This window comes from Peromyscus eremicus, chromosome 19 (assembly GCF_949786415.1).
Source record: "Peromyscus eremicus chromosome 19, PerEre_H2_v1, whole genome shotgun sequence".
Lineage (NCBI taxonomy): Eukaryota > Metazoa > Chordata > Mammalia > Rodentia > Cricetidae > Peromyscus > Peromyscus eremicus.
This window is the reverse complement of record NC_081435.1, coordinates 41596889-41609597: the sequence shown is the minus strand read 5'-3', so window position 1 is coordinate 41609597 and position 12709 is coordinate 41596889. Positions and strand designations below refer to the sequence as shown.

Below are 12709 nucleotides of genomic sequence, written 5' to 3'. Positions count from 1 at the left end.
ATTTAGAGTCTAAAATTTAAAGGGCAATTTAATATTTCCTATTATTGAAAGTGATTTAATTCAAATAATTGTGTCTCATAAATCACGATGCTTAAATTTTTAAATCATAATTTATTCTTTTTTTACTATTTTGTTTTGTTAAGACAGGGTCTCAAATAGCATAGGCTGTCCTTAAAATTCCTATGTAGCTGAGGCTGACCTTGAATGCCTGAACCTTCTCCATTTCCCACAAAATGCCTAGTTTTATGCAGTGCTGGGGATCAAACCCAGGCTATCATACATGCTGGATAAGCACTCTGACAACCGACCTACATTCCCAGGCACTCATACTTCATATCTTAAAAGTAATTGTACTAATAAAAGTCTATACCCTATTTTAAAAAGTGTTCTGTCACCACAAATAGTCACTGCCACTAAATTACCCCAGTCAGAAACATTTTTTACCATCTCTCAGGAGACGTTTCACATGGTTGAAATTTCAATATCCCTCCAGTCCCCCAAATGTATGTCATTCTAATTATTGTTAGAGAGGGATGATAAAAAAAACAGATTAATTATGTTCTGAACTAGGAGTAGGAGCCTATAGATCATTCAAGCACAAACCTAGTAGGTCGGTTAATGCCAAGCACTAATATATCTTCCTAATATACCCAACTCACATACCCCAAACAATAGGTGAAACTCACTTTAAATCTATGGAAGGAGCAAGAAAAAAATCAGTCTTATAATTATGACAGAGTTTTTCCTTCATCATATAATAATCAAAAGTGTAACAAAAAAGTTCCGTAGTTTTCCATGTTATTATGTATTGTTGAAGCCTGTATGTGTAGTGGCTTCTTGCCAACATCCCAATCACTCAAAGCCTTCTAGGAAAAAAAAATGAACTATGGGATTCTTTTTTCCATATTTATGGCTTTGTCCTCTAAAGTCTAAAAATAGACGAGCCTCGGAGGGTGGGATCAGATCGCTTTCACATTTTCAGATAGAATAAATCCGTACACACACACACACACACACACACACACACACACACACACACACACACGACTGCTTTGTGGGTTTCCCTGGGAAGCATCGGTGGACCTTTAACAATGGGATATTAGAGGCCTTAATAACGCCACTGAAGCATGAAGAGTGCGTGGATGCCTGGACCCTGGACGGACTTTCTAAACTTGAAACCACACTGGAGGTTACAACTGAATTAGCGAGAAACAAAAACAACAACAACAAAAACCAACTGGGAAGGAGGGCGTCAGAACCAGATGCTCTCATTCCCCCGGCCTGTCAGTGTGGCTATGAACTGGCTCTAACTTTTGCTTCCATGAGGTTTCCTGCCAAGCCACTTCCGCCTGCCTCCTTTAGACGTTGGATTTCTGAATTTTTACTGTTGTTTTTGTGTTTGTTTTTTTAAGAAAAGCCTCATTCGGTGGCATAAATATGCCCACCCCTTCCCCCCTTGCTCAGGGATTCCATCCAGAAAGACAGAAATGTTCAACTGCCTTCTAGCAACTGTTTAGGAGTGATAAGGAAACTGGAAGCTCTGTGGATAACTATAGCGCAGGCAGCTCATGGACGGCCCTGTCCTCACCTTGGGCTGCAGGGCTGCAAGCTCCTGTGGTCATTCTCTCTCCATCAAGGGAGACTTTGCAAACACAGGCCTCAGCCCCCTGACCCCAGTAGTCACGTGAGGGTTCCGGACAGTAACTCTGTTTGCCACAGCACTATCTCCAGGGCCTAATACGAAGCTGGCCAAAGGGAGCTCAGTAAATATGTAAGTGGATTATTAAATGTTGTAAGTTTTATGTAGTGAGTTGGAACAGCTCCCCACAAAAATGATCACATTGGCAAGCCATTGAGCCATATGTAACCAGGAAGCATGCTGTTGCTGAAATAGCTCTATACTGGAGCCCTAGAGTCCACATGAACTGTAAGGCCCTGACAATTAAGAATCTTACCTTTCTGATGGCTCCTCCTTCATCAGTTCACCTGGCTGCAGATTTACAGCCTTTACAGTTATGGCCTCTAGTATCTAGTATTTCATAACTAGTTTTCCATAGAGTGAGAAGCTAAGACCAGTCAAAGAATGATCTAATTATAATGCTCTCTCTTTCAGGAGTGGGCCTCAATAGTCAAGCAGGAAGCTCTGATAAGAATTTTTCAGATACGGTATTTCTAAATAATAGTTGGGATTAACTTATACCAAAATGTGGTTTTCTCGTGTTTTAATTATCTCCTTTGTTGAAAGTTGTATAATTTTACTTTACCAGAAGAGAAACTTTTTTTTAAAGTTTTGATTTATAATGTAATTCATGAAGGGGTTTGAGTACTTTCAAAGTTCTAGAACATATGTTGGTCTCTCACATTCAACATTTACCAAAAAAAAAAAAAAAAGCTTTAGATAACCTAGAACCATCCCCAAACTTGCTGTGTAGGCTAGGGTGACCTTGAACTGCTGACTTTCTTACCTGCACCTCCCCAGTGCTAGGATTACAGGTGTTCACCACCATTCCAGTACAGTGACACAGAGGACCAGACCCAGGGGTTTCTTAGGAGGCAGGCAAGCACTTCACCTTATCACCACAAACTTGTTTTCATCTGAGAAAATTACTCTGACTGTCCCCCCTCGGCTTCTGTTGCTCCAGGCACAGAGACCTGTGAGAGGAGACGGGAACCTAGCATTAAGGTCCCCTGGCTGTAACTGTAACTCTTCCTGCACCTAGGCTGTTTTCTCTTATCTTCAAGATGGGGATGGGGGAGGGGTGCTAATCCTTCTCAGTTTGAACCGAGGCGGGTTAAGGTGGCTCTGACTTCTGCAGGCCCCAGGCCCTGTGGCCAGCCACGCTCTACCAACATCGTCACTGCAGGAACTTCAGAAGCCAGCCCTCCACAGGACAGGGGAACTTAGTCCCCCGATACATCAGTGGGCTTGCGCCAAGGGCCCAGGCTGCGTGGCAAGGTGTTCAGCTAGGTCAGCTTACCTCCCAGAGGTGCTGCGTGTTCCTCACCGCGCCGGTCTGCACTTTCTCCGGTGGCAGGAGCACGCCCTGGAAGGGCCCAATCCAAGTGCCCTGCTGGATCCTTTGCGCTGCACAGATGCCGTACGCCAGGCCGGGCACGGTGCTAGTGCACAGGCACACCTCCCGCGGCAGGTCCCGCAACCACTCGGGCAGCTCCGGCGGGGGTGCAGCGGCCGCAGCGCTGCTGGTGCCCACAAGCCGGCGCAGCGAGTGCAGTGGCCCGTGCATGGGACACTCCCCGTTGCGGTTGTCCGCGCACATGTCGCAACCTGTGGGAGACACCGGAGAAGGAGGGAAAGGAACGTGTTAACCTGATCTTTTGTCCGGGGGGTGGGGTGGGGTGGGAGGACGACCCTCGGGTAAACTCCCTAAACTGCAGCAGGTAAACCACCTGTTGAGGAGGGGACACCCGAAGGGCGCCAAGATCACAGGATGTCGGAAAGGAACTCGCACCACACCCTGGGAATTTGCAACACTTAACTCTTGTCTGCTGGGTTCAACGCAAGGCTTCAGGGTTGGGTTTGGATAGGTATGCTTTCCAGGCTCCTAACGCTCGTGCCTTTTGCTTCCCGTCCAGGTTGCCTGCATTTCAGCTTCTCTCTCCAACCCTCACCGGCTCAGGCTCATACGCCTTCTCCCTACCCCAGCGTTTCAGGGTGTGGTTATCCTTGCATCCTCAAGAAGTCTGTCCCTTGTCCAACCGGTTATCTCAGATAGTCGCCTGAGTATTTGGTTCTGCTCTTGGGCTATCAAAGCGGGAGTGACAGGTACAAACGTTGGACTCCACAGCTTCCTAGTCTACCGCCTGAGCACAAGCACCAATCCCCGTTCTGTAGGAGCTATGGTCCCAGTCTCTGTCCAGCGCCCACTCCAGGGACTCCGGCCATCAAGGATAAGTAGGAACTGGGGCATGAGTGTGGGTATCAGTAGAGTGATTGTACGTGCAAGCTATTCCCAGAGGCCAAACCAAAGAGGAAGCTTAAGAATCAGGGTAAAGGGTCTTTAATGATCGGGGTAATGATTCAATGAGCAGGCTGGAAGACTGAGCCCTAGTTAAATGAGATTGTCTCATTAAGTGAAGCTGTTGCTGAAGCTGCTCCTAACTTGCCCCAGGGCAGACAGCTCACAAGGGGATTCCTACCCTCCAGGCATGCCTCTCCAGAGCACCCAATGTCGTTTGATTCGAACTGGGCGGAAAGGGCCAGGCAGACACAAGAAGCTAGGCTTTCAGCAATCGTGCTGTCGGAATCGCAGAGCCTAAGGGTTATTAATGGGCCTGGCGGAGCCGCTGTGTCTGCTCCCTGGTGGGGCTAGCTTGCTCCGAGGACTCCTGCCTGTGCAACTCTGCCTCCTGAGTCCAGCCTCCCTGGGGACCCCCAGAGTCCTCCTGCAGCTGAGCCCTGTGACACTGCCCCAAGCACTTGGTGCTCTTGTACTGGTGGAGATGGTAAGAGCCAGGTATCAGGGTACCTGAATTGCCCTCGGGGCTTGTTGGCATCTGCCCCTTGCCTCCATGGCAGCTAGCCCTTGTAGATCACTCCGAATGTGCCAGATCTGTGCTGAAACTGCAGAACCACCCCCAGATACTTGTGACAAAGCAAATCAGTGAAGAATTTTCCACGAGGCACATTCAATCACAACCCAGAATGGAGCCAGAACGCTTGGCATGCCAACTGCTGGATAATAATGGTTGGATATGTGAGCATCCTATGCCACCGGAGGTGGTTCCAGTCAGCTGTGTCCTCTCCTCAATGAGCAGCCACTCTACTCCAGCTAAGGTTGCTCAGGGAGTGAGGAGACCTGCTGGCTGCAACTTCTCAGCAGCTGTCCTCAAGCCTTCTATGAGAAGCAACATCTTGTTTCTGCAGGTATGCCTTCCTTAACACAAACGTACTCACTCCCCGCCAGCAACACAGGCTAACATGAGGACTCTTCAAGACTCCACTTTTGACCCAACGGCCCAGATGAGAGCATACTGACACTCACTCTCACAAGTCAGCAATTCAGAAACGCGCATATTGCACTCAGACTCTCAAACCTTCACTTGTGAACAACAAACAACAAAATCAAGATATTGTAGAAACAATAATGACAGCAAATGTCATCCCCGAATGCCTTCTGCGTGTCCTGCATTTGTCCTGCAGCAAACTGCCACTCTAGTATCTAAGTACCACGATTCCCATTTTGCAAACAAAGCAGGACATTTCCGGGGCACAGAAACAGGTCCAAGGAAGGGCCAAGACACTAGAAAGAGACAGTAACAAGATTCACATCTCAGTCAGCCTGACCCTGAAGCCTTCAAAGGCAGAGATTCTGAAAGACTAATGAAAGCCAGGAGAATTTTATATACCAACTCATGACTCAATCAATAGAATTGAAAGAGTTTACTGATGTAGCCATTTGGGGGCCACGAAAAGAACTCTGGCATGATTGAGTTATAGAGTTACAGGGATAGCTCTCTCTCTCTCTCTCTCTCTCTCTCTCTCTCTCTCTCTCTCTCTCCCACTCTTGGGCTTGAAGAAGCTAAAGTATAATAACAATAGGAAAATACATAGCCGCTGTCCACAATTTTTAATGCGTCTGACTTGGCAGACGTGTTAAAATGACCTTTCACCACCTAAACAAAAAAAAATAGCTTTTTAAAAAAAATGGCAATAAAAAAGGCAATGCGCCCATGAAAATAAATATAAATCACCCCCAGGAAATGCTTAACTAATAATTCCTTTCTGGTTCATTCAATTAAGAGTGAGAAGCAAAAAAAATTTCACTACTCACAGCCTAATAGCCTGTGCCAAAAATTCTATCAACTTCCCCTTGTCTACCTGGAGCATCACGTCATCTATGTGGATAAACAGATTAGAAGCAATTAACTCCAGCCGCTACCGCACAGACAAGAAGCACACTTCAATAGTATTTGGAGTGAATGGCAGCTAACTCATGTCTCAATCCCACTTCAACTTGTTAGGTTTCATTTTTCTCTACAGCATACTTTAAAAGCAGCATTTTTGTAGAGTATTGAAAAACTGGGACACCCCCCCCCCAGATTCTAGGAGACTACATCCTAAATTCACTGAAAAGAAGCCAAGTCAAGTCCATGCTAATTAGTTCACTTAATATGAGTCTTAATAAAAAATGTAAAAATATTCCTCCCAGAAAAGTTGACCAATTGCCATCAAAATAAAGTTATGTACAGTCTCCAACATTTTTACCACACAAAATCTCTCTTGGACTGAAAATATTTATATCTAACCTGTCTCAGAGTCCCAGAGGAGCCTGGGGAAGTTTTGAACAAGTAACTTTTTTCTCAAGATTGACAAATAGTCACAAGTTGGCAAACATAGTATTTTCTAGCCAGTGAGCCACAAACACACACATAAAAAGGTTTGAAGGAAAAGCCAGCTAGATCCTCAAACCACTCCCCACACCGCATTCCAGGCCTTTAAAAACCATGGATTTTTGTACAAGTTTACAATTATTATTCACAAGAGTAGAGAATTACAGCAATCTAGGTCTCCCTTAGAACCCATCTGCCTAGGGTCCATGAGTAAGGGAAGAGGGAGCTTGTGGGTTACAGGCTTGCCCACCTACCGACCTCAGAAGGCCAAAGCAGGCCTTTTGAGTGGAGAGAGATCCTTCACTCTTGTTTTTCACATCTTTCTTATGGTGTGAATGTTCTCAGTTTTTGTTGTTGTTTTCTTGTGCATGCACTATTTTTTACCACTTTAAATGAACCTGCTAGCAAAATAGGCTATGGCTCTATTTTCTGACATTTCACTTCTAATTCTAGGAACGGTGAAATGTAAAGCATTTCAGGGTTTTTTGCTGTCTGCTGAAGATCTTAGAAACAAGTGTGGGTGCCGGTAGGGCTCTATCCACAACGCTTTGCCCGGGAGTACCTCCGCACTAGGCTTTCACTGTGCAAAGTCCCTCCTGTGTCTCACAGCCTTCTGTTTAGCAAACCACAGAGTAACTTGGAAGCCTGCTGAGCGGGTCTCGCTCAGGCTGTAAATCCTTCCTGGCGGCAGCAGACAGGGTCGCAGTCCTCAGTCCTGTAGGCCAAGCCCTGAGGGGCCGGGATGCATTGATCGGTCCCGGGAGTGCCACCTTCTGGCAACCCAGAGTCCAGAGCTCCCGGGGGAGGGCAAAGTGAGCTGAGGGTCCTAGGGCAGCCCGGCATGCGGGCCACGAGCCTCACTCTGAGTTACTCCCCATCACGCCCTGCCTTCCGGTGTGCGGGAAGTGATGCGAAGCAGACTGGGTGCCTTTGCCTCCAAAGGATTCGGTTTAAAAGCCTTACCCAGCTTCTAGCTACGAAGGGCTCCCAGGGGTGGCGACTGCCAATATACTCGGAAGACCCAGCCGTAATGGACACCCATTGCCATGGACTCCCCCAAACAGGGAATCGCCTAGCCTCAGTCATCCTCACCCACCCCAAAGCAAGTCTAGGCGGACCAGAAACCAGGCAGCCACCAGGAAGAAAAGTCCATTGTGGCGGCCCCCCTCATAGGGATGCTCTGGGGATTCTGGCCGCCGGCAACACGCAGAAACCCGGGGCTTTCTCAGCCTAGCCTGCCGACTTGGCCCAGGGACCAATGAAAGAGACAAAGAGGGAGGGAAAGAGGGAGGGAGGGAGAAAACGTGGATTTTATTTGTCTCCTGGTGACTGTATTAATAAATTAAATGAGAGCGCCAGGGTGTGAGGGCGAGAGAATATTGCACAGAGATAAACCTGGCCGCCCTCTGCCCCTGCGAGGCCGCCATATACAAGGCGGAGATGATGAATAGGAGCTGCGAGAGGAGATCGAAGAGGGTCTGGGCTGGCTCCACTCTCTCCTACAAAACTATAGGGCAATTAATTGTGGCTTGTCCCCTCATCCTTCATCTCCTGGTGGCACATATCGATGGAGATTACTGCTGATGGACCATTTTATCACCTTAAATAAACAGTCGCCACCTCTTCTAACCTCAATCTAATATATGGCTCTATGTTCAGTTTCAGGGCTCTGGATAAAGAATGATGTAAAATAGCTAAATCATGTGTGTTACGAGGTGGGGCTGGGCCTGCACATAACACGTGAGAAAAAGAAAAATAGAACAATATAAAAAGCCGGCACACCAACACTGAAGTCCCTGTCCCTGGGGACCAGGTCTGAAATCTATAATAAATTGCTCGCTGGTCGTTAACAGCCAGATTCGCTGGACGGGAGAGGAGCAGAGGGTGTGTCTCCTTGGCACTAAGATCCCGCTGGCAGGTTCTCAAGAAGTACCCCCAACAAAGAAATGAGGAGAGATGAGGGTAAAGTCAGAACCCACGACACTCCCCAGTTTCCCACACCCACCCCCGTAGAGCCCCCTGCAACCCCACAAACACCAATCCTTCACTGTTCTCAGTCCCTTCCCTCAGACATTTGGTGAATGTGGCACTGCCACCAATGAAGCCTGAAACCCTGCTCCCACGCCCATGGTTCCCCCCCCCCCCCAAAAAAAACGGTTCCCTGCACGGGCAGTGTTTTCCTAAATCAGAAGGGTCAGAGAGCAAGCACCCCAACACTGAGAAGGTGTAGGGTGACCTAACTCTATGCCTAGACATCAGAACAGGTTCATTTCCAGCCTCCTTCTCAGTACGAAGCCAACTGTCTTCACAAAAAAAGATTATGAAAAGTTAACTCTGCTGAGATGACTCTCTGCACATACTCCGGGCATGCCCAGTAAGATATCTCTCACTATCCTCCAGGAGTACTGAGGGGGGGTCTCAGAAAACACATCAGCTACCCAGAATTTGAGAAGAGGCCACAGGGATGGAGCCCCAGGGATCAAGCAGCTCAGTAACAAGAAAGGGCTGTGTGTGTGTGTGTGTGTGTGTGTGTGTGTGTGTGTGTATTGCATGACACAGCACTTGACTTTTAAGGGAGGGAGCAGCAGCGGCTGAGCCTTGAGAGCTTTGGTGGAAAGTGTACCTCAATCACTTGCGGGCAGTTCAATGATAGGAACCTACTGAAGGAGCTCAGTTGGTCTAATTTGCGTTTTCGTGTGTTTGAAAATCTGACAGGAAAGAGCTACAAGCTTATTCACGGTGGCATCTGCCATACATGCCAACAGGGTCTCAAGGTGTGCCTGAGCAATGGTGGTGTGCGTTACTAATCACAGGTATAAGGAAGGGGAGAAAAGAGGAGGTGTTTTTTTTGTTTTGTTTTGTTTTTTGTTTTTTGTTTTTGCCTAGTAAGAAATAAGAGAACTGACTTGACATTCTTTTAACACAAAGTCACAAAACGATGCTATGCTAAATGATCACGAAAATTTTTAGAGAGAAACGGCGAGAAGAAAAAAGAAGGAAAGCTAGGGCAACCTACACCTGAGAAATTAAAATTACTTCCTTCAACCCCACCCCCACCCCCACCCCCACCCCCACCCTGCCTCCTCTTCTCACCCCTCCCTGCACGGAACAGAAATGAGAGGAAGCTTTTGTTTTCAGCCTTTCAAGGGACCAAAATACCAACACCCCAAGCCCCTGGGAAGTTTTAAGTCTTTGCATTTCGGGTTTGTTGGAAACGCCTAGTTAGATTAAACCCAGTCACTGCTCATCTTTAAAACACACCATGCAACCCGTGGCTTTAAGAGTCCCGAGTTTACTTGCCCACGACCAGAGGCCGTTTCTCATTACCCAGAGCTACGTTCCCTTTCTGTTTTTCTCCCAACCGTCCCTTTAATTAGCAAGCAAAGTGAAGTGTACCAGTCTAACTTCCTTCTGTCTTGACTCCTACGCTTTGAACATTGAATCAATCCATTTAACTCAAAAGAGGATACCAGACAATTAACAAAATGGGAATAAATAAAACCACAAATCATTCTCTCTTACACAAGGTGGGGGAGGCCATCTAGATAACAAACCGGTTTATACACATACACATACGTCAATTAGTAATCGGTCCTAACCCTTTCTCTGATTGGTGGGTGTTTTCTCTAGTGAAAATATGTTACATCTCACTGCTACATTATAAAAATCATACATAGCACAACACAAAGCCAGGGTTAGTATCCAAGCCAGATTTCATAGAGAGAAGTAACTGCAAGCTTGATAAGGTGTTCCCGACCTACAATGATTGTATTTTGCTTAGCAGTAAGAACTACTGCCAAGTTTTCTATTTCACACTTAAAAAGTACTGGTTGTAAGACAACATCTGGAAGAAATTCACGAGGAAACACACATCTTTGAACACGATTAAGACAAAGCAATTTTATAAAATGTTCTGAAACCCAGAAATACACGAGTCTTTTTAAATGCAGCACCAAAAAAAAAAAAAAAATGGAATTGCAGCTCCTGTCTTAAAACACTGTTTTACCATGAGACACTAGAAAGGAAATGGTAAACAGCACAGCCTCTTGGGTTAGCAATTGCTGTCTCCATCACAATAACTATTTCAAGTGATAAGCCCCAATTATGAGGCTAATACCCATTGTTTTGTTTGTTTGTTTGTTGTTTATCAAAGCAACAGCCTAGGAAACTTTAAATTACTATTCTAACTATATTATTTTGTTTTGGTAAGAAGTCAAGAAGTTTATAGTGTAATAGGCATTCCACAGGGAGCAACTTATTAAAATAGAATCGAAGTAAATATTCAATATCTACTTTTCTTATACAGAAGCCAAATGAAAAATAGATTGAAGAAAACTGATGGATACATGCTGCTCTCAATGTGACTCTCATTCAGTTGCTTTACGGTTCGGTCTGAAGTTTTCAGAGGAAAGTATAGTTAACACATATGTCAAAGCCCTAGGTGTTAATATGTCCTAACTTTTGAAATTACCAAGAAGTACAGATGCACATCAATACACATTCTTGATCCTTCATTGAGGGTTTTGTTTCAAAATACCAGAATACAACTGTGCTCAGGACAAGCGTTTGGAATTACGACTTCAGAAAGCTTGAGAAGTTCTGATATGTAGCCAGCCACTTCACCGCTTACTTGAAAAAGAGGTAATTTTTTTTAATGAAATTGCCATCAATGTTAACTTAAAAAAAATTTTTTTCTGTTTAAACAAATAAAGCAAGATGGGTTGCAAACATTTGCAGGATCAAGGATTGCTGGAGAACGCGGGATCCGCAAAAAACGACACTGTCCTGACATGAGAAATTTTCTTCTCATTTAGTGGGCTCCACCCCCCTTCTTTAGCTTCTAAATAAATAGTAGCTTACTTTTAATACCTACCTGCAGGAAAAAAAAACCTGACCCACTGCTTAAAAAAAAAAAGAAAAAAGAAAAGAAAGAAAGAAAAAAAGGAAAAAAAAAACTCTCGACATTCGCAGGGCCCAAAAAATGAGCTGCCACCGTTAACTCCGAAGGTTGGAATAAAAACCGAGAAGCAAACCCTGGTGTCCATGCTTCCTCCGAAACTCGGAGAGTCCCTCCCTCGTCCCGATCAGGGCAGGCTGGGTCCACCCTTGCCATCCCGGCCGCCAGCTGCCAGTGACCCGCCTGTCCCGGAACACTGGGCGGCAGGAGGGCGGAGGGCCACAGGGGTGGTAAAGCCTTGTGGCTGTGAAGCAGGGTCCGAAGAGAGCTGAGAGACAGAAGCCCGAGGTGACACCCGGGCACCCGTTCCTTCTCAGACGCCAGAAAAGTTTTGCCACAGTGATCTGGGTGGCGGGGGAACAGCGCCTTGGACCCAGATCCCCCCCACCCTTCACCCGTGTCATTCTCCTGGGACCCCACCCGCCTCCTCCACCATTGCCTGCTGTCGCCCTCGCCGGGGCAGAGCGGGCGAGCTAGGGCTGCGGCTACGTACGGTTGTTGGGGTCGCTGGTGTGCTGGTTGAGCGGGATGATTTCCATGCGCTGCTGGCCGTACAGGTAATAGTCCAGCTCCTCGGCGCTGCAGCGGAAACGCGGGACGCCACGGCTGTCCCCCGCGCTGCCGCCGCCGCCGCCGCCACCGCACTTAGCGGGCCCAGGGCCCGAGGAGGCGCCCAGGCACAGGTCCTTGGGGGGCAGCGGCTCCGCGGCCACCGCAGCAGCAGCTAGGGGCGCGAACACCGGCATCTGCGCCACCGGCAAGGCCGAGAGACCCGCCAGCGCGGCGGCGGCGGCGGCAGCGGCGGCGGCGGCGGCACAGGAGGAGGCAGAAGAGGCGGAGGTGGAGGAGGGAGCCGGGGTGGACGAGACGGACGAGAGCGAGGCGGGCCGCGGCCGCAGGCCGTCCGGAGGAGGCTCGGCGCGCTCGGGAGGCGGCGGCGGAGGCGGAGGCGGCGGCGGCGGTGGCGGTTGCAGGGGTTGGGGCGCGCCGAGGGGAAGCGCCGTCCCGCTGCCTTTGAGCGGGCCGCCGCCGCCTCCGTGCGGGAAGAGTTGCTGCCAGTGCTGCAGGTAGGCTGGGTCCACTTTGAGGAAGGCCGAGCCACCGGGGTCCCCCGGCTTCAGCATCTCCGACGCCTCGAGCTGGGGAGGGGGAGCAGAGGAGAGCAGGGAGGAGCGCGGCGTGAGCGAGAGAGACCCTGGCCTGGACTAGAGGGGTGTGCGGGAGGACCGCGGGGACCTGGGTGGAGCACTAGAGTCCCACACGGCTCCGGCAGCACCGCCCGCGGCCGCGGCCCCAGCTTCCCAACTCCGCCCGGGCGCAAAGTTTACTCGCAAGCCGCGGTGCGGCGCAGAGGTGGCTGCGTGCACCGGGCGCTGCCTCGCAGCCTGCGAACCCGGCTCC

General features: G+C 48.4%; 1 protein-coding gene across 1 annotated transcript in view; it reads right to left on the bottom strand.

Moving 5' to 3' along the window:
* Window positions 1-12432, bottom strand: part of Prdm6 (PR/SET domain 6) — a 103462-nt gene extending 91030 nt beyond the window's left edge. The window contains exons 1-2 of the mRNA XM_059246676.1: window positions 11802-12432; window positions 2979-3286 (exon numbers count right to left, since the gene is read on the bottom strand). Of these exons, the coding sequence (XP_059102659.1) occupies window positions 2979-3286; window positions 11802-12432 (939 nt within the window). The remainder of the gene's footprint in view (window positions 1-2978; window positions 3287-11801) is intronic.
* Between the last annotated feature and the right edge of the window lie 277 nt (window positions 12433-12709).